The following is a 26,942-nucleotide window of genomic DNA, read 5'->3' as shown; positions in this document are numbered from 1 at the left end:
CATATGCTACAATGCCAGCTCACATGATACAACACCAGCTCACACATTACAACAGCAGCGCACATGACACAACACCAGGTTGGATTATATTCTACATTACTTCAGATGATACCTCAGTTCACAAGATAACCTGTGTCTACAATCAAGTGAACAACGTGTACACCTATACCTGCTGACAATATGATGGTACAATGGTCTGCTACACTGGCTGGTCAAGATACTCCGGTTTCCATTCTGATCTGAGCAAACCCCAATCCTAAGAGAACAACCCTGGAGGGAAAAAATGAATTGCATAATTAACTCTTCATCAGCTAGGCTTTGTCAATAGCGCTCACTTTTCACTCATGAACAGAGATGATGAAACTTGGGAACCTCAGTCTCTTGATAATTTCAACTCTAGGAATTCCAAGGCCCAAAAAAAGGAAATGTCAAAAGACAACGATGTAGATGCAGCAATGAGAAAACCAAATCTTGATCAGCCGAAAGGCACATAAAGAAATACTAGTATTACCTCAAGAGTAACATTAGCAGACAGGCTTTACAACAAACCTTAGCACTCTTTTTACTTGATGCATTTCAAAATGCATAAATGACTTCTACAGTACTGTGCATTGAACAATAGCAATTAACATGATTTGAGTAGACACAGATCAGACACAAGTGAAGTTAATTTAGAGCTTAATGATATTCTTCTTCAGAATTGCAAGTGTTAAAATTGGAGACAACTTGCAAATAGTGAGAAATGTTTTAGTTGAAAACAATCCTCGTTCGCTTTAATATACCTGATTTATTATTGATGGTGTCTACTAATTGAACTCACTAATAACACAAGACAATCTTAAAAATGTGCCAAATATTAAAGTAGAGCAGTTACTAAAGTTTAAAGCTTTGTCAAGCTCCAAGAAGAATGAAGATGACCAGGATGGAAGAATTCAAATAAACACATCAAGGCTCCTTGATTGGTTACCATGGTAACATGAGATGCAGGCTGTCTGACTGGAAGCTAAGGGCTTACAGTGTGAAAGATCGTTACCAGATTGCCTTTATAGCAATCATAGAGAGTAACAAACTTGAAATGGGACAGGTAAGCAAAGAAGCAAAGGAAATTTTACTGTTACTCCATATTTATACAATTTTCATGTGTTATCGTTTTCTAAGGAAACAAACTATAGTAGCAGTAGCTGTGATAGGTTCTAGAGGATGTTTATCATACAGTGACTAAAAATACCCAGCATTCATTGGTGCATACACATGTCTATACTTGACAATCAAAGAACACTATCCTTAACAAAATATGATGTCATTAATCAGAATTATCAAATTATTTGAAATATGATCATCTTGTTTTGAGTCATAAAGTTAACCACAGTGGTAGGAGGAAGTTAAGTGATTACTGGGAATGTCCTACGGCAATAGAGTATTGCAATCGGAATAAAGCTCTCCATATCAATGAGAATCTGTCATTTCATTAAATCTAAATCCCTGGGGCATTAAACCCAACTGTAATTCTAAATTAACTCTTTGAAAAAGGAGTGCTGAAATGAAAACATTCATTGCAATAATTCTCTCCGTCACATCAGCTGCTATGCGGGTTGTTGATCAGAAATGCTTTTATTTCTCATAAAGAGAACATTTATTTGTTGAATGTCTGAACGATGCCAACTTCACACATTCCATACTGGATGTATACACTATGGTGTACTGTATCTCTGTATGTTAACAGACATCTGTGGATGATAGAAATGCTTTCACATTCTATTATGACATATTCTACTGTGTGTAACATATGTGCTAATGTAAACATGGCAGTATGCATGCATGGGAGATTGTTAAACATAACATACGATGAAGAGCAATGCCTTGAACATGGACATCAAAGAGATACTATACAAAATGTTATCCTTTGTGTATTACAAATTGTATTGGCAGCGCATATTTGTGACGTAAACTAAATATTTCAAATCCTCTATTAAAGGTTCTTCTTCAGTCATTAAGTGAACAAACAAACATACAATAGTCAAACACTGTTGAAATACTTCCAGTAACATTGTTTGTTGGCCAGAAAAGAAATATCCCTATTGAGTCTGTATTTTGTGCTTTGGCAGGGTGAGATGAGTTTTATTTCCTGTTTTTTTGCAAGCATGGGTCGAGATTATATCGCCACATTATAATGTTAACTTCACATTGTCAGTGTTAATGATCACAGAGAAGTTCAGCTACAGGGCATCCATTGTTATTTCTCCTGATACTGAGTGTGTGGTTGTTGAAACCAATATTGAAGCTGCAGTTGTGTTTTCCCAGTGTAGGGCATCAATACATACTATTACTGTAGCTTCCTTGATAATAGATGTACTACCTCACACCTCATTAAATTTGCTCAGAGCTGTCAAAGATTCCCTACAATATATTTCAGTTGTGTATATTTGGTTGTAAGGGGACAACACATTTAGCATGTTCAACTGTTGAGATAATCAAAAGCTTATCATAAACCCATGACATATGTATGATGTGGATCAGACAAGGTTATGATATAAGTGAATCAGTTACAAGTGATTAAACTTCTTCTTGCAATAATCAAAGAGTAGGGCTATATATATATATACCCATGACCTATGTAGTATGTAGATTAGCTAGGCAGGCTTGTAGGCAATAAAGCTTGTTATGTCACTAACATTGATTTATAAGTGACAAATTTAAATCTGGTTAAACTCCTTGCGGTCATCAAGAGTTTGACATACATCCATAACATCTGTATTGTATAGATGAGAGAATGATGTCATATTAGTGAATATTTTGGACAAACTAGCAGACCCCTGACATCAGTGGCGTAGGAAGGTACTTTTGAGTGGGGGGGCTGAAGACTGATGGCCGGCCTGGGGCAGTGGTCTAAAGGGAGCGGGTGTCCCCCTCCCCTTTGGATTTTTTTTGCATTTCCAGGTGGCCTCAGATGCAATTTGGTGCAATATAGCACACTTCAACACCCGGCTACTCCATTTTGTAAATAATTTTGCATTTTCACCTGACCTTAGATGCAATTTGGTGCTCCAAATGAGATTTTGTTCTCATTTGGAAATGAAAAAGGGGTTTTCTGACTTGCGGAGCGGGGGGCAGAATGATACTTCCGCCCCACCATATTTTTCACTGGGGGGGCTGGCACCCCCCCAGCCCCCCGGTTCCTACGCCCTTGTCTGACATCATATTTTGGACAAACTAGCAGACCCCTGACATCATATTTTGGACAAACTAGCAGACTCCTGACATCTTCCTAATCTATTTGTCTCTTCTGTGCTCCTTCTTAAATATGGTAAATACAAATATGACAGGAAAAGATTTCATACTTTGTCGTCCTTTAAATAGAGGACAAAATATAAATTTACCAAAGACTAAAATATCTTATCAAGGGTTTGGTATATTCACATTTCAAAGGAAATGCAATATCTTTATTATTTATCACATATACAGTATAAATTATTCATTATCACAATATCATGACTTACTTTAATGACCATCGGCTATACTCTCCCTTTAATAAATCATGTAAATGATATCACAAATAAAAAACCTATAACTAATTCTGCTAGATTATTATACCACATTCCCATAATGCAACTGGCATTTAATTCACTCAAAACCTCACTAGCACCTCAATTTTGTAAACCTTTACTTGTATGAATTATTCTGAAGTTCTTAATCACAATAAATCATACCTATATGGTCAATTCCACGGTGACTCGCGTGACATTTTTACTAAAATTCCTCTCTATTTAATATCATTAAACAAATAAAGAAATTACCTGGGAGAAAAGCATTCATGTAGTCAGTAAGGTAAGCCTTAATGCTTACAACAGTAGACAAAAAATATTTATACCTCAAGTATTGGGGGTGAAATTGGCGAAAAACTAAACGTGACTCGCGTGACAGTTACTATTAGCAAAAATCAGAATGCACACACAAATGTTCGATTTCTTAAGTCTTATTAAAATATTTCCAATCACTTTTTGTAATCATACCGAAGTTGAAAAACACCTCTACCTCAATTGCTATGCAACTTTGAAAAAATGTTGTAACGCATGAAAATAACGATGAAGATGTATTGTGACTCGCGTGACAAGAAAACGTGACTCGCGTGACTAGTTCACTTTTCGGATAGTTCTAGACCAAATGCAGTAGTGAATCAAAGGTATAGATCTTGCACAGTGAAATATAACATTCATTGGTCTAGAAAGTGTCCAAAAGGTACTTCCCTTGGGAATGTCCAGATGATATTATGTCCCCGAGTTACCTTCATGACTGCAGACAGTAGGTAATATACTGTACGGGTAGTACAGTTGTTCAGGCAATATATCTTGTCAATTAATATTTGTAACAACATTTAGTCTGTTGAAGTCACTCATTTGAGAGTTATAGAAGAAAGAGATCTATCAAAATGTGATTCAAATTACCATTCTCATTTGTCATATTTGAATAAACCAAAAGTGTAATACTTGAGAAGATACATTCGCTCATAGGATTTTGGGAATGATTGAGCAGTTAAAACCTTAAGGTTGTCAAGTCACATGCACATGGCATTGCCAGATACAAATATAGATTATGTTTTTGTATCTTACTTAAAAATCAATGACAAGTGCTAACTTTCCAAATGTGGTGATAAAATAGGCATTATATTGCGAATAAATATTCATGATTTTAACTTCTGATACTTCAAATGAAATTATCATAATTAGTTGCATTATGTGTGCCCATATTATTCAAGTTGCCTAATTAAAGGGGAATGCATATATGATATCTTTAATCAGTGATTCATTCATCAAACTATAACATCCCTGCAAATTTCACACAGTAAATAGGTAGAAACACTATCTTGATTTGACGTGACTCGCGTGACGTGACTCGCGTGACATTCGTAAAGGGTGATTTTCTGCAAAATTTGAATATCTTCTGAAAAGGAAAATTCAGTTATCCTTTTGGTATCTATGTGAAGACGTGATATTCATTATTTGGAGTAAAACTATTGTGCAGGCAAGGAGAAAAAAAACAAAAACAGTAAATTTTGTGACTCACGTGGCAGTAAATCGAGGGTGTTTACTGTTTTCAATTTACCACTGTTGTCTAATGCCTTGATGTCAAAATAAAATTGAAGCTATTAAGTGAGCACTATGCTATAGCAAATATAATTAGTCCAACACACAGTTAATAGGTAGAAACACTATCTTGAATTGACGTGACTCGCGTGACGTGACTCGCGTGACATTCGTAAAGGGTGATTTTCCACAAAATTTGAATATCTTCTGGAAAGGAAAATTCAGTAATCCTTTTGGTATCTATGTGAAGACTTGATATTCATTATTTGGAGTAAAACTATTGTGCAGGCAAGGAGAAAAAAAACAAAAACAGTAAATTTTGTGACTCGCGTGACAGTAAATCGAGGGTGTTTTCAATTCAGCACCATTGTCTAATGCCTTGATGTAGAAAAAAAATTTAAGCTATTAAGTGAGCACTATGCTATAGCAAATATAATTAGTCCAAAACACTGATGATACCTATGACTAATATGTACAAATCTGCACAAAATGAAATTTCACTGTATTTTTCATAATTTAGTTACTACGGGAACCATTTGTTATTACCGACCCCATAATCAAACAAATGATGTTTCTGGGGTGAAAAAATTATTTTTAGTAACTACAAGTATTCTATTTATTGGAAACTTATACAATTTTAATGTACAATGATTTTAAATTTTTTGGTATGATGTTGACCTTATCATGGAATTGACCATATATCTATTCAGGACTGATTTATTTGACTGAATTGTTATGTATATCAGTAATGGACACCGAGGTGTGGGTGTTGTGATCAGCCCCTCAAATTCAACAGAGCGCACAGCATTATCCACTTTAATAATATTGGAAAGTGGATTGAACTGTGCGAGTCAGCAAACTATACACTATTTATTCTATTCATGTTCAACACTGGAACGAAGAGTGCTACTTAAAGATGGAGGTTTGTCTGTTTGATCAAGCACAAGTACATTGTTTAAATGCAGAAAGCAGCTCTGTACAGCTGTTGCACACACAAAGGGATATGTATTGTGTATAAGATGGACATTAAAGTGTTAAAAGATTTCCGTTGAACAGCATATATTATTTCCCTGCAATTTCATCTTTATACACATGCAAGCAACTCACCCTTGACATGACTTCTTCTATATGATTGCATCCCATTGCCTTCAACAAGACAACCTTGAGTTGATTAAAATTAACGTTACGATCTATCTCTATGGCCATTGGCTGTCCGAATCTATGGAGAAAAACAATGTTCAAGTTAGTCGCCATCATCCATCATCCTACATATGAAACAGTTTCTCGGTTTGGTTTTGATGTAAATGCATTATTCCATGGTCCCCAGTGACCCACCCATATTAAACTTTCAAGAGGACACCATTGTATCCGGTTACAATTTATATGTTTGAGTTGAGTAACCTTGCTGTATTCTAACGGACTGGATAGCAATGAGATATAAAGCTTAGTCAGGCAGTATACGAACATTACATCCACACAAGATATGTAGATGTGCTCATACAACCAATCAGAATCTATAAACAGTTGATTCATCTTGATCTCTGTGTGCATTCAGCATTGATAAATGATAGACCGTAGGATACTAGGGATACATGCTAACATAAACATTGGGCTTGCAGTCTCTACATTATATCTCATGACGTGCACACAAGTTATAAAACAATATTCCTGACAAAATGAGATATATAATATAGTGAGTTACGAGCTACTGTACCCTTTAAGAATTTTGTTTCAACCCAATTTACGATAGTATAAATGATTGAGGGCGGTGGAAAAATACTGTGTTTCAGGAGTGGTGTGGTTATTACTGAGAGACAATGGCAGCCTGAGATACGAATGGAAAGAATTCAGCCAAGCAACCAACCAATCGTGTGTCCTACCAACGCCCAACATGATAAACTGTAATGGCATTGTGGATTTCAAGTAAGTTTCATATTTACATGTTCTGTCTACCTCAAAACAAATATACAAGAAAATCCCCAAACGAATTAAATAACTGGATTTAAAACCCGAAGAAAAGCAATATTGTTTGGGATTAATTTCTTTCCTTACCTAAATACTAATCCCTAAACAGTAATTACACAAATTAATGTAAATTAACAGTGCAAACACAGGAGCCCAGTTAGCTACACATAGGCAACACATGAGCTAGGTAAAGTCTTAGAAATCAAACATTCAGTTGATGGGAATGGTCAACGTTGCACTGGACTTGAAAACTACAGAAGCTGTACCTTTTGCCAACTCTTCCATAACCAACTTGATTAATAACTAGAAGAGTAACTGGCTCTTTGATTGGCTGGCCGTGATAGACACCATGTATGTATGGCCGAACCTGGCTGGAGGTCAGCGCACTGTACGAGTTGTTTGGAATTTCAACGGCATAGATGTTGTCTCCATCTCGAACATCATGAAGAGGCTGCAGGTCGGAGAAACATCTGTAGAAACCATCTGCATAGACTTCACAAAGGACCAGCTGTGGGGGTAAATCAAGACCTGATTTTAAAGGAACTTATATAGTTGAAGAAGACTATGGACTACGATATATACATTGAACCCATACCAAGCCTAGAATTTCATACTTTTAGTCACTTGCCAAAACATGCCCAATCTCCTGGTTCAAGTCAAATTCCCACATGCATTTTGCTTGAATTAATACCAAAGCAACATTAATTAGTTTGGGCAGAAAAATGCCAGTGAATTTAAAGCTGTCACTATTTATTTCATCTTGTTGGATACAGTCCTCCCAAAACATGGGAATGCTGCTTGCCAAGATTGGACTCTGAATGGCAGCAAATTTGTCAGGGTCCTACAGCTCAGTAAAATTGTCAATAATTTTGTTGTGCCCTCGGAGGAGAATGGGAGGCAAGGGGAAAATTTGCTACATGTCAATACCCAGTATGCTACAGTATAACAGAGACTGACAATTTGGGAGTCTTACTGGGAGTGAATTTCATATCCCTGTTCAAGATCCAAGTTTACCTATACAACAAAAATAGTGAAATGAAATAGTTTGCCAAGCACCTTCAAACACTCACTAACTAGAACAGGGAGAAGGAAAAGGCCTCTTTAGATCTAGAATGATCTCATACACTTCATATAGCTGAGCTATGTAAACCTATCAAAGTTATCCTTAAGAAGGTATATAGCAATAAGGTCGTTGACAAGCAGTCAATTTATTTAGTTTCTCTCTCATCTCAAGAGCTCAAATCTTGTTTCCCAAGGAGAGTTGAAGAGCGACTGCCATTTGCTGATAAAAATAACTATTTTGATCTGGGTTTGAAAGGAGATGGCTGCAGAATGATACTTTATATTTATGTTGAATTTTTGAGAAGCTAAACTCTCTAGAGTTTTTACATGAAGTCAAGTGAACCAGCATTCTTGAGGACATAAATAGCATTTCATATTTTAAATGCATAGCAACAGCTTACTAGCCTTACTGTATGTTGTGTAATTCTAATTAGTGCATGGTGAGAGTGTAACTCTCTGAGTGTAGAATGGCTTACAAAGATTTAAATCATTGGCTATTCAGCATCTGCTTTATGGAGGCCTTTTCTTATGTACTTTAAAAACCGAGTTCCACTTTTATTTTTCAGTACTACACTAATCATGATTTTCTACCTTATACTATAGTAGAGAAGTTTTTATCAGCACCACTACAGTACATTAACAACCCTTCATGAGTAAGTTTCCATGGAGGTTGAAAGAGTATTCAAATCACATGTTACTATAATAACACACTTTCCATCCAACTCGGTGTATGAATGTCCCAGTCTCATGGAAACTTTTAGATTCCTCTTGCCTGATTTGTTCCAGATATAGGATCCTCCTCCTCTTCAATAGAAACAGTCACAATCTATCTGCCTAGAGGTAATTCCATCTCGTTTTTGAATCTTTTAAGTGTTTTGCTCTCATTAAAGTGTGAGAAGCTGCTTTAAGACGTTCACGAGATCAAATTATATTTGAGATTCGTGCGAACGAATAGACGAGACTAATGACTACTAGACACACTCTATTCATCAACTCCATATAACTGTGCGTTTGTGAGCCGAAACGATACTACTGTACCATATTAAGACAGTGCTGTAACAGCAATGTAAGATCTGTTTATGTTATATTATGTAAGTATCTGGCAGTCTACATATATGTTTATGCAGTCACAGAAGAATCATGGCTAGTCATACACAATCTCCCATATGTAGTCATTAGTTGTTTGAAACCATTGATATTCAGCTATCATGGACCTCACAGTTGACTCTGTTATAATTCCAATAAATTTTTATGGCAGATATAGCAATCCAATGGATCCTGCATGAAGTATTAAAGGGGATGTCCACTGAACAGCAGCAAGTGATGCCATTAAAGCTGCAGTCATAGATATAGATGGTTGAACTACAGTAAGTTGATGCCAAAGTACTTTTCTGGAGGTGATGACTCTTCTCATTATTGACAGATGTTTTCAACTAGTTATGGATGACCAATAATTGCATACTTTTGTATACTAGTGACAACCTTTTAAGCAAAAGCTATAAGCAGTTTACAGAATGAACTAACCTTGCTATGGGGCATGTTAGAGTATCAAAGCGGTCAGGCACAACAGTGTCGATATTATTTCCAATACCAGTGTATTGGTCTAACAATACAGTATCAAAGATACCTAACATATCAAGATTCAAATTTTGCAGAACTAAGTACATACACATAAGGTTTGTCAACTCAAAATTTACATGGTGTTTGAAGTTCATGTACCTAATGTGGGTACACCTTAGTAATGCAAGAACCCTGTTGTTTTTTGTGAGGGTCAGTTTAAGGTCAACAAGTGTCTAAGTCTGAAACTTAAAGCATGATCATTCTTAAAGTAAACAACCTAGAATTAACATCATGCTTGGTATGATGGTTCGTGCAAAACCTTTGCTGTCAACAATTGGTCAAAACTTGGAAAATATTATGTTACATGTTCTCACAGAAAATGTGACAATGAATGGCTAAACCTCTTGACTCTCTGGATTTTCTTTTTCTGCAACATGTGTGGAATCTTTTAGCAAAGTGGATTAACAGATGCAAAGTAGATTAACAGATGCATCACTGAAAGCAGTACAGTACTTCTGTGAGAAACAATGCACCATGATTGTAAGAATATTTATACGTAAATCAACATTATAAAACGAGAAGATTAATGGTACTTGGGGTTTGCTCTTTGCTGGGTTTGTTGGACAAGCTATGAAGATGGTGATGGTTTGTCTGACATCCATACATCACTTCAGGAGATTATGCAACTTTAGTTGAATTAATAATTATGAAGTAATACAGGTGTAGCTCATTTCCAGAAAATTAAGTTGAAATTGTACAAGAATATTTGTGTCTTGATCTCATACCAGTTGGTATCATTATCATATTTTATACTTTTTGGTATACAGGTATCTGGCAACCTGCCAAACCACTGACACCAACATACCCTCTTTTGCATTGGTAATACTGTCATACCATTGTGCCTTAAAAGTGACCTACCCTTGTAACAGCGATCCTGCACTGTTTGGCCACCTCTCCTCTTAACTCGGCCACTCTTCCACTTGATTCTACCTTTACGGCCATCTTTATGACCCGTGGTTCCCCCGTGATGAAGGCTACCACTACGGTCAATACTCTTGTGGTTCGTTGGGGGATTGGCACCGACACGCACAAGAAAGGCTCAAAGGTACTGCTCTGCTGCCCACAGTTGAGGCATTTTAGTGATGACCGGAACTGAGCGTGGAAAATGTCATGAATGAAACTGCTATTGTGTCTGAGGTAGTTAGCCTGACTCTCTGCTGCGAGCAGTTCATCCGACTTGTTGTGACTATTCTGAAATTAATAAAACAGAAAACCAGGACTTTCTTATTATGTCATCAGAGGTAGACGATATCTACATGGGTAATGACTCGCATTGACAGCATAGACACATAACACAGTAAATGACATTAGATTCCTGGAAGATATGTTATACCAGTTGGCAGATTGATAATGGAGCGGTAAGGCCAAAATTACTGTGAAAATTTGCTGTTCAATCAAAGTACTTCTACGATGCAGATTATGATGACAATACTCATGAAGTTATTTTAAGTTAAGTAGCAGCATTGTAAATTATTCTGAAACTTTTATTTGGACGATTGGAAGGCTCTTAGAAACAGATTCAGTGGTAGAATGAGGGAGGGAGCGTGTATAAGAGAAATTGTCAGTTGGAATGTTTGGTTTCAGTGCTAATATATTATGAAACAACTCTAGACAAACTAGAGAGAGTGCAGTGCAGTGGTTGTGGGGAGACAGGTAAGTATCGATGTTGGTTATACTCTATCTGGCACTGAGAAATACAACAAGATCTCCCATGATATTTCTTCAAATTAATCTAATCATTTTGCTAGCTTAGAAATATTGAGAGACTCAACTACTTGCTTTTACAAAAATATGCCTCAAGTGTTCAATCATTATTACAGCAACTTCACCAATTGTAAACAGAAGCTATTTATACTATGTACAGAAGTCAACAAACCATTTATTGCTGGTTTACAACCTGCCAGTCGATGAGTTTCTAGTACAGGCTGTTTGGAATTCAGCAGAGCTACAACTTACCACGGACCCCTGTTGTATGTTTATTGATAGATTTCATACTAAAATACATTAAAGGTATATGTACAAAGGCTGTATAAATTACAAGTCACTGATGCAAACATAATTGTAGTACAATACACACAGCATCACAAGACATGTCTGTCAAGGAAATTCTCATTTCTACAAACAGTCGCATTAGATGAACATATGCATTATATATTCTGCATTGAATAAAAGTTAAGTTGTACATTGGCAAATGATGATGGCTCGCAGTATAGTCTGCAAGCCTTGGTAAAGTAGCAATTAGGAAAATATTTCAATCCGAGAGGCCAACACTGAAGCTGTTCTATAGAGGCATCCCTATAGGAGTATGACAGGTTGTAAAGTATGTAACCAAAATGATACGGTTCTGCATCAAAACCTTTCTGTTTTCATTTATAAAATTGTGATCTGACTCCACTGGTGTGCCGACAACACTTGGTTGAAGTCATAGGGGACACTTGGTGACAAGAGACAACAGAAAGGGGAAATAAATATAATAGGGGAAAAAGGAAAATATAAATTAGAGAAAGACAGAGAAACCTCTTCAGAAAAATGGACGTCAATAATATTTCTAGAAAGGTTCTTCAAAGCATATTGCAGAGTGCCCACAGCAGAGCGATCCATAAATTTAGCATCTATTCATTGCCACCAGTCTATCAGAAGAAGAGCTATATCCAGCCCAGGTTGAACATCCCTGTGAAAACATTATGCCCATTGCCCAGTTTGAGGAAAGTGGTCAATTTTCCCAAGGTTCTAGATATTGAGTGAGTCCATGAGTAGTTTACACAAAGGGTAAACATGAAAAAGTCATTTTTACACGGTGCTGATTTTTGCAGAATTTGTCTGGCAGTAGGAAACAGCTACATTTCTTGTTGGACACTAAACGTTATCCTCTTGATGTCTGAGGGCCAACAACACAGTTTCTTATGTACAGTGATAAAACAATCACTTATATCATCCATTACATAATGACATTGTTATCAGGACCAACTTTGTTGTTTGGACTTATTTACATGAAATGGTTGTAACTTATTTCCTTTCCCATAATTATGTATTTAATCTTTGACTTGCCAACATACTTGTCACATTTTATATACTGTAACTCCTAAGCTTTTTAAACTACTTAAATCTTATTTGAATCATCCAATTCAGAAATGCTAGGCAGTGAGCAGTCATTTGTGTGTTTCATTTCTTAAAGCAGATCTTTGCAATGTCTTTGGTTTGAAAATTCAAGAAGTTTAAGACATTTCCCACTTGCTTTATGCATGATTACTACTAATATGACATAGTGTCTGCGAGACATCTGGGAGACAACTTCATTAATCTGAGAGAACAGTACCATCAATTATTCAGATATTCCCTCATAAATGTTCATTTGGTTAGAACGTCTAAGAGGATGTTTTAGTCTCGAGTGATCATAAAACTGCCTGAAATTAGAGACTAAAATCTTAACTAATAGCTGTCGTACATCTCACAACTTTACTGTATATATATTGAGCAACCCAGAGTTTAAATTTCACTGTTAAAATAAATTTCTACTTTGCTTAACTTACTTGTTGCAATAACCAATACCAAGTTACCAGTTAGTATTATTATGATACCATAATTTCTTTATTATTAAATATAAATACAAAAAAAAAAGAACCCTTTGGTTTGGGTTTTAAAGATCAAAACTTACCTGTCTCCATTCTACTTATGCACTGAATATCACTAGCCTACAAGAGTAGGGGTAACGTTTAAGCACTGTGCCCCCCCCCCCCCCACTGATTTATTTCAGGGTCAGCACCCACTTCCTCGTAAATCTAGCATTCTCAACTTCTAATATATTTATTGCAATGCACTGGAATCTTGTTGGATTCTAAGTTTTGGTCAAATTCCTGAAGTCAGAAAGGACCTGAATTCAATCAAGATATCATGTATGAAAACATTGATAAACTTGTATCATAATAATCTCTTTGCATGTAAGAGAGGAGGGAAGGATAACAACAATTTTTTATCTCACTTTTCACCCTTTTTATATATTATAGAAAGCGGTTAGACCATAATCCAGTCTGAAATCAGATATCTTGCATACTGTTTTGTTTAACCAAAGATAACACCCAAATTCATTTGATACAACAAAAGAAAATGATAGGGAGTGGACTTCATTTGTTTATGAGTAAATCAATCAAATCTGTGACCTTAGGATGCCAATGCTCAAAAATTTCCATTGTTGATTTATCTCACTTATCATCATTTGTGCTTTTTATAGAGTTTTTCTCTCCAGTGCTGGAATAATGTATAGATAATCCATAATATTTAATAATATTTATTGATCTGGATCCAAAATTGTCTGTGAGTGAATGCAAGTTATGGCAGAGTTTGTATAAGGTGTGTACACATTGGATATGTGATTCATGCAGATCTATATGAGAATCAGTCTCCAGTGATACAGGCTGTGGACATCACGAACAGTAGATTTGGAAAAGGTAATGGCTGTTGGCCCAGAGGGGGGGGGGGTCAGGGGGACCCAATGATGAAAGATAAATGGGAAAGAGCAATACAGGCAAGACAGGAGTGCAGTAAATTTGATTGTACTGAGTGACATTGGATGTACAACTTGGTTAAACATGGAAGGAATAATGCAGAAAAACAACCATTGTACAATGTTATCTATCAATGAATAACTCTACCTATTGATTAATCTACCTATTCATACCTCTACCTATTTGTACCTCTAGGTATTGATAACTTTACCTCTTGATAGGTCTACATATTGATAAATCTACCTATTGATTGAGCTACTTGTTGATAACTCTACCCATTGATCCCTCTACCTATTGATAACTCTACCTATCGGTACCTCTAGCTATTGATAACTCTACCTATCGGTACCTCTAGCTATTGATAACTCTAACTATTGATAGATCTACATATTGATAACTCTACCTATCGGTACCTCTAGCTATTGATAACTCTACCTATCGGTACCTCTAGCTATTGATAACTCTAACTATTGATAGATCTACATATTGATCCCTCTACCTAATATTGATAACTCTACCTATCAATCCCAAGCTACATATTGATAACTCTAAGTTTCTAGAACAAGCTAACTATCTAGAAAATCAGTTATATTCGGAATGTATGTACTAGATATTACTGCTAGCAATCGAAACAAGTCACAATGTGCATACAGTAATTTATTATGTGGATATGAATCATATGATATTAAAATAGAAGAGAATTTGATGTACCATACTAACTTCTCACAGGTCTGAAAGCTGGATACTTGCAGTATTGGCAAATATACTGCATCCAGTCTTCTTTTGTACTTTCTAATTTATCTGGGCTAACTGCATCCTAATCAAGCCCCATACATCTAACCATACTGTACCTTCCAATGGGAAGTACAATCATTAATTGAATTCTTAGGAAATTGTTAGCAATGGTTCAATAGTGTGTGCATCATTTATACATACACAGTAAGAACACCATTCCATTCAATTTTTAATATGGTATATAATGCATGTTTTCTTGGCCAGAGAGGTTTGCTTATCTCCTTGAAAGTGAGCAAACATAATTAAAACACTTCATGTTAATGTACTTTTTAGCTCCCTCTCTTCATCTGTCAGGCCATTAATCATTGACAACAACAGAAAAGGTCAATGTTAAATTTCAAGAAGTAAAATTCCTAATGCTGAAAATTGAGTAAATTCTGTACCTTGATAATAATGCTCACAGTACTGTACATAATTAAAAATCAGGTTGCTTCCTTTAGTAAATTACTTAATAAATTTCTAAAATAAATTACACGTATACATCTGGCATATGATCAGAGACAGGTACTGTTGTCACAGCTGTATGTGACAAAGAAATAAGGACACAAACAATGGCTTCAATTAAACAGACTAACAGAGACTGAGTATATATATTAGAGCTTCATCTGGCTAAATAACTACTACTGAATACCATTGATGAAAGTTACATCTCAGTATATGCTTTGACAATGGATTACAGAGGATGGGACAGGAAGTTACTCTGTCCACATATTTATCTTTCTAGTAAACAGATGTTAAGCTATAAATTAAGGAGTGACCACACTCTGACATCACTGGCAATGACATCATACCAAAGGTTCCTTTATTGGAGAGATCTGATATGTGGTGCACATACAGATTGTAGGGCTTTTGTTGTAGATAGTTACTGTGGAGGTCAAAGTGTAAGTGATCTACTGGTACTTGTCTGGTGGAAGATTTTGATACATTGTCCTCATAGTTCTTATTTTGCTCCTTCCAACCATGTGCAAATTGTCCCCATTCGATGTTTTCTTCTTGTAGAAATCTGGTTTTCAAATTCACCATTGTTCGAACGCATCAATTTGGTGATTGACCTAGTGCAGGCAAATAGGCAAAACGAGCGACTTGAAGTTAGCACTCTCATTTCCGCGGCAAATGCACTCTCGCGTGTACATGCACAGGTGATAGCCTATTATAATTATATTACGTACACATCGTGAACGTATAAAGCCTACCATGCCAAGTTGGTATACGTACATAGTGTTGCACATCAAATTTATACTCTCACACTCAAACCACAGTTCATAAACTGTTCTTCAAAATCACTGAAATAAAATTCACAGATCAACTTAACAGTAAAAAGAAACTTGAAAAGTATTTGGAAGAACACCGAAAGATGAAACTTGGCAGAATCGATGTCAGAGCAGAATGTAGTACTGAGAAGCTTAGGCTTCGCAGAACTGTCCGATTGTAAACGTTAGAGTAGCCGACATGCAAACATTCTTCGCGTTGGAGCTGGACAGCGCGATGTATAAACAACGAAGAGTCTGTTGTTCAAACTTATCTTGTATTACACAAAAATCACAAAAACTCTGATGCCCTACATATATGACGGCTTAACAATTTTTATAAAACATATATAATTTATAAGAAATTTCACCGAAAAGTAAGGAAGAAATTAATCTGTATTCAAATGCGGTTTATGTTGTGATTACTGTAAGAACTGTATGAAGTATAGGCTATGTCACAGTCTGCATTTGCGAAGGTGATGTCACGTTCTGTACTGTTCAAAGTATACTTTAAATATTCATCCTACACGATTAAAAATCGTTTCTCTGTAAAACCCAACATTAGCATTCTCATATTTTGAAAACCTGTTTGGAAAATTATTCATCATTTTTTAAGGTCACTTCTAAGGGCTACCAGACAATTCTTTAAAGAGGTTGGAAAAGTATGTTAACATGTTTGGGAAGTGTGATGTAGGGAGGACTTCCTGTCTGTGCTGCTACAGTAGTGATTATAGAGGTAAACCTAGGATAAGGGGAAGGTGAAGATAATGGTAAAATACTCTCTGTTATATTGTTATGTAAGTGAAGAGAGTTAATATTGCCGGTTACAAACTCATAGTACAAATGTACACAACATCGAAACTGAAAACTAGTCGCAATGGTTGACATTGACAGTATCAGATTAATTTATGGGACAGAATATATCTATAAGTTGTAGCCTGACGTGATGTAATGTATTGTCTCCTGAATAACACTGGTGAATATGAGTGAATGCACTGTATACAGTTTACTATGTCATCAATGGGACATCATCAGAACACCTTGTTGTTCCAAGTTGTTCCAACTTCCAAGTCCATTGATCCAAGTTGAAACAACACTGGGTTTCCAGAGGATAGTGATGCTAGCCACTCTCATTTCAAGTCTATGATAGTCAAGCTTGGGACATTCAACACTGGACAGACTGCATGTCAACAAGTTTTAAATCACAAAAGCAGTCTGCTTGTATCCAAACTAAAAATCTGTTAACCTTTCAAACTGCATTGAAGCCTTATAAGGGCTTAATATGGATGTTTGCAAAGTATTAGTGCACATGATTGACAATTTGGTAGAGCAGTTTCTAACAGTGGTAACTATTCAAAGTAATGGAATTAATGTTGATGAACTGTTATGGACTTTTGTCAATTCACAAAACTAGTTTATCACTCTACACAAATGGGAACACTCACTAAGCTGCCAAACTACCTCCGTTATTAAAGATACAAGGCCTAGATAATGTACCAAGAGGTAAAAGCTGTCCAGAGGAAACTTGTCCAAGACGGATCCTACCGACCAAAACAGAATTGTATGTCAGCAAACTCTAAAACAGTTACTTGGAAAGGCAACCTCAACACATGCTCTTTCTCCAATTATTTAATCTACTCCCTTCTCACATGTAAATTAGTTCAAGACATATAGATAATATTTGTTTTCACCATTGATCTCATCAAGCAGTGAATAACATGCATACATATTGCATGCTTGTTATTACTAATATATAGTCTTATACTGCATATGATCTTGTCTACTACCTTATAGTGAACTATGTACACCAACTTTACATTAAGTCTCCCTTCAAATGCATTTACTCTCAGTAAACCTACACACTGTACTCAATTGAACATTGATTTGCATTTATTCATTCATGTTGGATGTGGAAGGTGGATCTCCTGACACATTCATTACCTAAACTACATTGCATACAGCAGACTTGTAGCCAATTCTTGTTACCGTAGGAGACGCCATTTGTGCGGATGATAATGAGATTGTCAGTAATCAAAGGCAAGAAACCTACAGTAAGTAGGTTTGGTGATTACATCTTCAATTGTACAACAAGTCAAAGTTGTTGACTTAATATTTATTATATTTATAAAGTTGATAGTACTTACAATCTGAATGGAAACATATATTTCAGGAAAATAATGATATTAAAGTAATTACCATACATATGATTGTCATGATCACATGGTCCTCAATGTAAACAGAACTGGGATTGATAACGTGTATGATCAGTACACCTGGTTGACTTTTGTGCCCACACTCTGTCTTGGCTGACTTTTCTTCACAAGAGCATCCTTACAATGTACAAGTCAACTATTCAAAATGACTTGGCTCAGTTTAGGGTGTGGGCTGTCAATCTTGTTTTTGTTAGGATGGTGAAGCCAGGAAAAAAGACAATTTTTTTCCCATTTAGTTTAATGGATCTGTAGATCAATCCTTTTCAATATTTAGACAAATTTGTGTATTTATTAGACATATGAAGACTGCTCTATTGTTACCATAGCCCCCCCCCCCCCCATAGAAGAACCTTCAGATAACATTTAAACCATGGCTGAACACACTGTACTACCTATTCATCAAACCTTGCACATCAACAGTATCAAAACAGGTGACGACAGACACTTGAGTTCTGCTAGGTATTCTAAGTTCCTATAAATATTACTGAGCTGTCTTTGTGACAACACTCTGGTCGTAATTAATGTTATCTCTTAATTTTAGATCCTAAATGATCTATACAAAATGTCATTTAGTGTGACATGCTGTAGTGTACTTATGCACACTACTGTACACTTCAACAGCCATATGCACTGTAGTAACTCAAAATTGAGTAACCATGGTTAAATGATCATGATTTCATTCGTTAATTTTTCACATAAAAGAATGCTTTTGTGGACCACACCAGCAGAGTGCAATTTAATTAAAATACCCAAAACAAATGTGGTAGTGTGCTGTTCTGAACTGTAAGGTATGACTATAAGCAGTAACTATCTAAATCTAAATATTGTATACGGTCTATGCAAGGTATGACATGAACACACTGTAAAAGAGACATCGCTGAAAGGGTTGATACACATATTAATAGTTTGATCAGGACAGTGATCTAGTCACAGGTCTGTCCACGGTGAAGGTTTGCAAACTTTTACACTTGTCTAGCACCAAAAGTTGAAAGACTTCAAAAGTTTCCAAAGTGTATCACGTGTAAGCTTGCACGGTTTCGTGAAAATTAGAACTGGTTTTTCAGACAGCCAAAAAAATTGAATCTGGTTCAAAACCTGTTTTTTTCCCCCTCCCAAATTGCATTTAAAAAAAACATCCAAATCTCTGACGGGGGTCACGATTGCTAAGATGCGTATTTTTGAAGCTTTACCAACAGCGGTCCAAGTCTAGTTCTTTCGCAGTAAAGGGTAAAAATAAGGAGAATAAATTCAAGAAATGTTACTGTCTTCATGACTCTCTTTTTATTACCCACGTTATCTTAACTGAAGTAAAATATCAAAGAGAAATGTGTTAGTATATATTTTCTTTAAGTTTTAACATCACGAACACCTATCGTTTGTCTTGTGTTTACTGTACTTCACGAAGTTCATGTTCAAGTTCATATTCAGAAAAAAAAATCACAATCATTTTTTTAAAACAAACTGTGCCCAATGTGTTTGAAAAGATTTTCTCCATATCCTCTACTATTACATTGAAATAAAATTTATAAGAATAACACAAAGAGGACAAACACATTTATTTTGAACTACATCTCGTAATTTGAGTGTGTACTTCTCACAACTACTAACGTTGGCCACCAAGGTCAGTTCAACACTACAAGGTCACCTAACTGATGCACGCATATATAAGGGCTGCATAGCCTAATGTTAGGCCTAGCTATCCATACTCATGCACTGGTATATGGCGTGTGCCGATTGATGCTAGCCACTCTCATTTCAAGTCTATGATAGTCAAGCTTGGGACATTCAACACTGGACAGACTGCATGTCAACAAGTTTTAAATCACAAAAGCAGTCTGCTTGTATCCAAACTAAAAATCTGTTAACCTTTCAAACTGCATTGAAGCCTTATAAGGGCTTAATATGGATGTTTGCAAAGTATTAGTGCACATGATTGACAATTTGGTAGAGCAGTTTCTAACAGTGGTAACTATTCAAAGTAATGGAATTAATGTTGATGAACTGTTATGGACTTTTGTCAATTCACAAAACTAGTTTATCACTCTACACAAATGGGAACACTCACTAAGCTGCCAAACTACCTCCGTTATTAAAGATACAAGGCCTAGATAATGTACCAAGAGGTAAAAGCTGTCCAGAGGAAACTTGTCCAAGACGGATCCTACCGACCAAAACAGAATTGTATGTCAGCAAACTCTAAAACAGTTACTTGGAAAGGCAGCCTCAACACATGCTCTTTCTCCAATTATTTAATCTACTCCCTTCTCACATGTAAATTAGTTCAAGACATATAGATAATATTTGTTTTCACCATTGATCTCATCAAGCAGTGAATAACATGCATACATATTGCATGCTTGTTATTACTAATATATAGTCTTATACTGCATATGATCTTGTCTACTACCTTATAGTGAACTATGTACACCAACTTTACATTAAGTCTCCCTTCAAATGCATTTACTCTCAGTAAACCTACACACTGTACTCAATTGAACATTGATTTGCATTTATTCATTCATGTTGGATGTGGAAGGTGGATCTCCTGACACATTCATTACCTAAACTACATTGCATACAGCAGACTTGTAGCCAATTCTTGTTACCGTAGGAGACGCCATTTGTGCGGATGATAATGAGATTGTCAGTAATCAAAGGCAAGAAACCTACAGTAAGTAGGTTTGGTGATTACATCTTCAATTGTACAACAAGTCAAAGTTGTTGACTTAATATTTATTATATTTATAAAGTTGATAGTACTTACAATCTGAATGGAAACATATATTTCAGGAAAATAATGATATTAAAGTAATTACCATACATATGATTGTCATGATCACATGGTCCTCAATGTAAACAGAACTGGGATTGATAACGTGTATGATCAGTACACCTGGTTGACTTTTGTGCCCACACTCTGTCTTGGCTGACTTTTCTTCACAAGAGCATCCTTACAATGTACAAGTCAACTATTCAAAATGACTTGGCTCAGTTTAGGGTGTGGGCTGTCAATCTTGTTTTTGTTAGGATGGTGAAGCCAGGAAAAAAGACAATTTTTTTCCCATTTAGTTTAATGGATCTGTAGATCAATCCTTTTCAATATTTAGACAAATTTGTGTATTTATTAGACATATGAAGACTGCTCTATTGTTACCATAGCCCCCCCCCCCCCATAGAAGAACCTTCAGATAACATTTAAACCATGGCTGAACACACTGTACTACCTATTCATCAAACCTTGCACATCAACAGTATCAAAACAGGTGACGACAGACACTTGAGTTCTGCTAGGTATTCTAAGTTCCTATAAATATTACTGAGCTGTCTTTGTGACAACACTCTGGTCGTAATTAATGTTATCTCTTAATTTTAGATCCTAAATGATCTATACAAAATGTCATTTAGTGTGACATGCTGTAGTGTACTTATGCACACTACTGTACACTTCAACAGCCATATGCACTGTAGTAACTCAAAATTGAGTAACCATGGTTAAATGATCATGATTTCATTCGTTAATTTTTCACATAAAAGAATGCTTTTGTGGACCACACCAGCAGAGTGCAATTTAATTAAAATACCCAAAACAAATGTGGTAGTGTGCTGTTCTGAACTGTAAGGTATGACTATAAGCAGTAACTATCTAAATCTAAATATTGTATACGGTCTATGCAAGGTATGACATGAACACACTGTAAAAGAGACATCGCTGAAAGGGTTGATACACATATTAATAGTTTGATCAGGACAGTGATCTAGTCACAGGTCTGTCCACGGTGAAGGTTTGCAAACTTTTACACTTGTCTAGCACCAAAAGTTGAAAGACTTCAAAAGTTTCCAAAGTGTATCACGTGTAAGCTTGCACGGTTTCGTGAAAATTAGAACTGGTTTTTCAGACAGCCAAAAAAATTGAATCTGGTTCAAAACCTGTTTTTTTCCCCCTCCCAAATTGCATTTAAAAAAAACATCCAAATCTCTGACGGGGGTCACGATTGCTAAGATGCGTATTTTTGAAGCTTTACCAACAGCGGTCCAAGTCTAGTTCTTTCGCAGTAAAGGGTAAAAATAAGGAGAATAAATTCAAGAAATGTTACTGTCTTCATGACTCTCTTTTTATTACCCACGTTATCTTAACTGAAGTAAAATATCAAAGAGAAATGTGTTAGTATATATTTTCTTTAAGTTTTAACATCACGAACACCTATCGTTTGTCTTGTGTTTACTGTACTTCACGAAGTTCATGTTCAAGTTCATATTCAGAAAAAAAAATCACAATCATTTTTTTAAAACAAACTGTGCCCAATGTGTTTGAAAAGATTTTCTCCATATCCTCTACTATTACATTGAAATAAAATTTATAAGAATAACACAAAGAGGACAAACACATTTATTTTGAACTACATCTCGTAATTTGAGTGTGTACTTCTCACAACTACTAACGTTGGCCACCAAGGTCAGTTCAACACTACAAGGTCACCTAACTGATGCACGCATATATAAGGGCTGCATAGCCTAATGTTAGGCCTAGCTATCCATACTCATGCACTGGTATATGGCGTGTGCCGATCGTAGCTGACAATGTCGTCTAGCTGAAAAGCTTACTCTTGTTGCAATTTACTTTCATATTGCAAAAAGAACAGTAAATAGGGGGAAACCAAAGTCAACAAATGATGGATGGAAGCTTTATCTTTGTTTTTCCAGTATTTGCAATTCAAATGTGGATTTTTCGGTTTTCTTAAAATAAAATATAGTACCGAAATTCGGTCAGCAAAAAACGGTTTCGGTATTAAAACCGGTTTCCTGTGCAAGTTTAATCACATGTGTCCCATCTGTACATATGTGATGTGGCATGAATTGTGCACATTGAACTTTTTATCACTCACTATGAAACAGAGAAGTTTGAAAGAAAAAATAACATATTTGATATAGTCACAAACCAATCTCAAGCATTACCTACTGTAATTTACTAACAATAGGAATTAACTTAAGGAAGGGGGACCCAACTATCTTCCTGTTCTTTCCATTTGCAATAATGCATCATGAGAAAGGTGTCATATTTTGCCCAACTTGGATATATCGCAAGGCACTCACCTTTATCTGCTTAAATTTTTTCTTGGAAGAGCCCGAGTTGAGATCTTCGTGAACATTATCCAAGAGCCAGATCAGAAACTCTTGTGCATCATGTTGGTCATCTCCTTTGTACTGGTTTGCATATTTTCCGACAATTTTACGAAATTCCTCGGTATGATGGGATGAATAATTCAAAGACCAAAGAGCTTGCAGCAGATGAGCAAAACACTCGGTGAGTTCTCCTCTTGTCCCAAATTTCCTGTTTTTATTCTTCTTCACTTTTAACAAGTCATCTTTGTGCCTTTCTCGAACAAAATACTCTGCGAGACGATCGGTATTGCTTAAGCATTGAATGATGGCGTTCATGTAGCAGGTGTTACCATGATTCTTAAGCCCTATGAGAGCTGGCACTTGTTTGTGATGGTTACATCCAGGAGATTTAATAGGGCTACTTAGATACTTGGATGGAGACATTGGTGACTCTCTTTTAACCACACCTCCACTTTTCATGTCATGATCCAAACCTTTGATTTGACCTGTCATCTTATTTACCAGTGCATTGAATGCTTTAAGAGACGGCTTTCTTGATTTCTTTGGTGTGACTGTACTCTGGTCTTCTTCCTCCTCAGCAATAGAATCAACTTGACTATACTTAGGAGAGGAGTGTTCCCTGATCATGCTATTATCACAGTAACTTGAGTGCTCCACATTTACAACAGGGGAGCTAGCATACCGAGGATTTGCTGGAAGAGTCCTCTTATGCAACGGATATCCCGTGACGGGGGAATGATGTCTACGTAGACTTGAAGAACTCCCCGGAGATTGTAACTGATAATTCATATTTGAACTGAAGCTAGATGTCCTATCTAATGTACCCTTTCCATTAGATGTTGGTCCATAACCATATCCCTCTGCATATGTCATAATACTCTCTTGTGAACTTTGAAGTGACTCTTTGGTGTTAGACATAGACATCAGATTAGCCTCTCCAGGAACATGATGGTGAGGATTGTACTTATTTGGTAGTGTCTCAATTTGTTGCAAACTGGAATACCTACTGCTCCAAGGTGTTACATCCGCTTGACTATAACTACTACGAAGGGGTCTTTGCGTTGAACTGAATGGAAGTTTTCTGACTGTCCTGTTGCTAGAGTACGGAGTCCGAGGAAGGCTCGCTGTATCATAATCACACCTGGAATCAGTCATGGTTAACGTATCTGGGGTAATAGAGCGACTCATTTGTGGATAATACCTCATGTGACTGTCATGGTAACTTCCGTGACCATTACTAGTTAAATCCGTATGTTCTCTCCAGTATTCATTCTGTCTTGATATGCTTGACCTTTGGCTACTCACCCCTGAATCTGATGTTGAACCTTGGGGTGACTGGCCATCCCCATTCCCCATTGGGTTTGATGCCTCTGTTGGCAAGTGATTAGCTCTGATATCATTTTGGGGAAATTTGGAACGATGATGAGTCTCTGTCCTGATATTGTTTGGTCTGGTTCTTAAACTATGACCAGCATTAATACTACTAGTACTAGAAGCAGGTCCAGTTAATTTGCTATGTTTTTTTTCCAGATAACCATTTGGAACTTTGTCCCCTGAATATGGTGCAAACTGATTGGATGTGCGCCGAGTAACCCAAGCGTCACTGTGTGTGCCATTGTAGCTACTGACCTCATGATCATAGGGCTCCATCTTTCCCTTTAGTTATAGCCTGCTGGGCTGTTTGTCTTACTTGGCCCACCAATAGTAAAATGTACCAACTTTGACCAAGTGACTAACAGTGTTGTTTTTGTAAGGCTGATCGGTAAAATACTAGTACTGTCAGCCCTTACCAATGGCTCTTCGTTCTTAAGGGCAGGCTAACCACGGTTGGACTAGGGTATTAATTTAAGCTTAGTGCAGTCCTTACTTAAAATTCATTCTAACGACATTTTCCTGCAAACTTTACAAGCTTAACGAAGCCCAAGGTAAATTAATTATCAGTTGTACAGCGGTGGTGGCTGACGAGATGAATAGCGACCAAAGAAGGCTGCAATGAGCTTAGGCCTAACGTTGGGCCTTAACATTAATAATAGTTCATTGACAAATACACCTGTTTCCATTGATGAACAGTTAACGGTACGTTCCGAATGTGGACTGACTTTGGTCTCACCAAGAAATTCGCTGAAGCAATTATATCCATTCTCCTATCGGCAATTTTGCCATGATCCAAAGGGTTAAGATCCGTACGACTTTGACAGATGAGAATGTTGTTACGACTACCGGTTTCCCGACGTAGAGCGATTAATAACAAATCGTTGATGGATGAATCACTAGCGAGTAACCATTGTAACGTTACGGTAGCCACTAGACTGTGCTCTGCTGTCATGTTCTCTATATACTAGAGCTAGGTCTGTAATACGCGGTATTACGAAGAGGAGGAAGTAAACATTGTGACGTGCTACACCTGCTCCAAGTCACACGTCTATGGCAAGCCAACTGCAGATTAATTCGGTATTCCAAATTTATCGGTCGAAGAAACAGGATTATCGACCAATAAACGGGGAAAATCAACCGATAATCTGGGTTATCGGTAGATAAACCTGAATTACCGGATGAATATCGAACATTGTGCGCGAAAAACTTTGATTATCATTTAAAAACCAGTAATTTCAAGAAAAACTTGAATTAGGCTATCAGTTGCCATGTTTTCCAACAGGTGAACCTGGTATATCAGTGGGAAAACCTGCATTATCGGCGAAAAACCAGGCTGAACTATTGGTCAAAAACCCTGGATTTTCACCAGTTTACCTGGAATATCGTTTGGATTATCTTTTGAAAATCCAGGATTTTTGCCAGTATCCGTTTTGAATGGATAATCCCGGTGTTTTGAAAGACAATCCAGGTTTATTAGCAATAAACTTGGATTATCAGTCAAAATTGCAGGTTTATTAGTCGAAAATCCAAGTTTATCAAATGTTAACCCAGGTTAATCGAGTTAAAATCCAAGATTTTGAAACCGATAGTCCAAGTTTATCGCTGATAAACCTGGCTTTTCTTACTAGTATAAACCTCAATTTTCTGCAATAAATTGGAATATTGTTTGATAAACAGTTTATCGAACGATGATCCAGGTTTTTCAATAGATAATCCAAGTTTATCAATGATGATCCACGTTTTGTCCCAATAATCTAGGTTTTTTAATTGATAGTCCAGGTTTGTTTCTGTTTACCCTTTATTTTCAACCGATAAACCTGGATTTTCCAGTGATAATCCAGCTTTTCTTTTAATGATGGTTAACAGCGACATTCCAGGTTTTCGAGCAATAATCCAGGTTTATGGTTGAAAAACCCAGATTTTCAGTAGATATTCCAGGTTTATCAGTCGATAATCCTGGTT

General features: G+C 36.4%; 1 protein-coding gene across 1 annotated transcript in view; it reads right to left on the bottom strand.

Annotated features, from left to right (window-relative positions):
* The window catches only part of LOC139960265 (ubiquitin carboxyl-terminal hydrolase 43-like), a 37,995-nt gene extending 11,878 nt beyond the window's left edge, over positions 1–26,117 (bottom strand). The window contains exons 1-5 of the mRNA XM_071958494.1: positions 23,577–26,117; positions 10,587–10,919; positions 7,313–7,554; positions 6,189–6,300; positions 170–270 (exon numbers count right to left, since the gene is read on the bottom strand). Coding sequence (XP_071814595.1) covers positions 170–270; positions 6,189–6,300; positions 7,313–7,554; positions 10,587–10,919; positions 23,577–25,256 — 2,468 coding nt within the window. The 5' untranslated portion in view covers positions 25,257–26,117. The remainder of the gene's footprint in view (positions 1–169; positions 271–6,188; positions 6,301–7,312; positions 7,555–10,586; positions 10,920–23,576) is intronic.
* Between the last annotated feature and the right edge of the window lie 825 nt (positions 26,118–26,942).

Source organism: Apostichopus japonicus, chromosome 19 (genome assembly GCF_037975245.1).
Source record: "Apostichopus japonicus isolate 1M-3 chromosome 19, ASM3797524v1, whole genome shotgun sequence".
Taxonomy (NCBI): domain Eukaryota; kingdom Metazoa; phylum Echinodermata; class Holothuroidea; order Aspidochirotida; family Stichopodidae; genus Apostichopus; species Apostichopus japonicus.
This window is presented reverse-complemented; position numbering and strand designations above follow the sequence as displayed.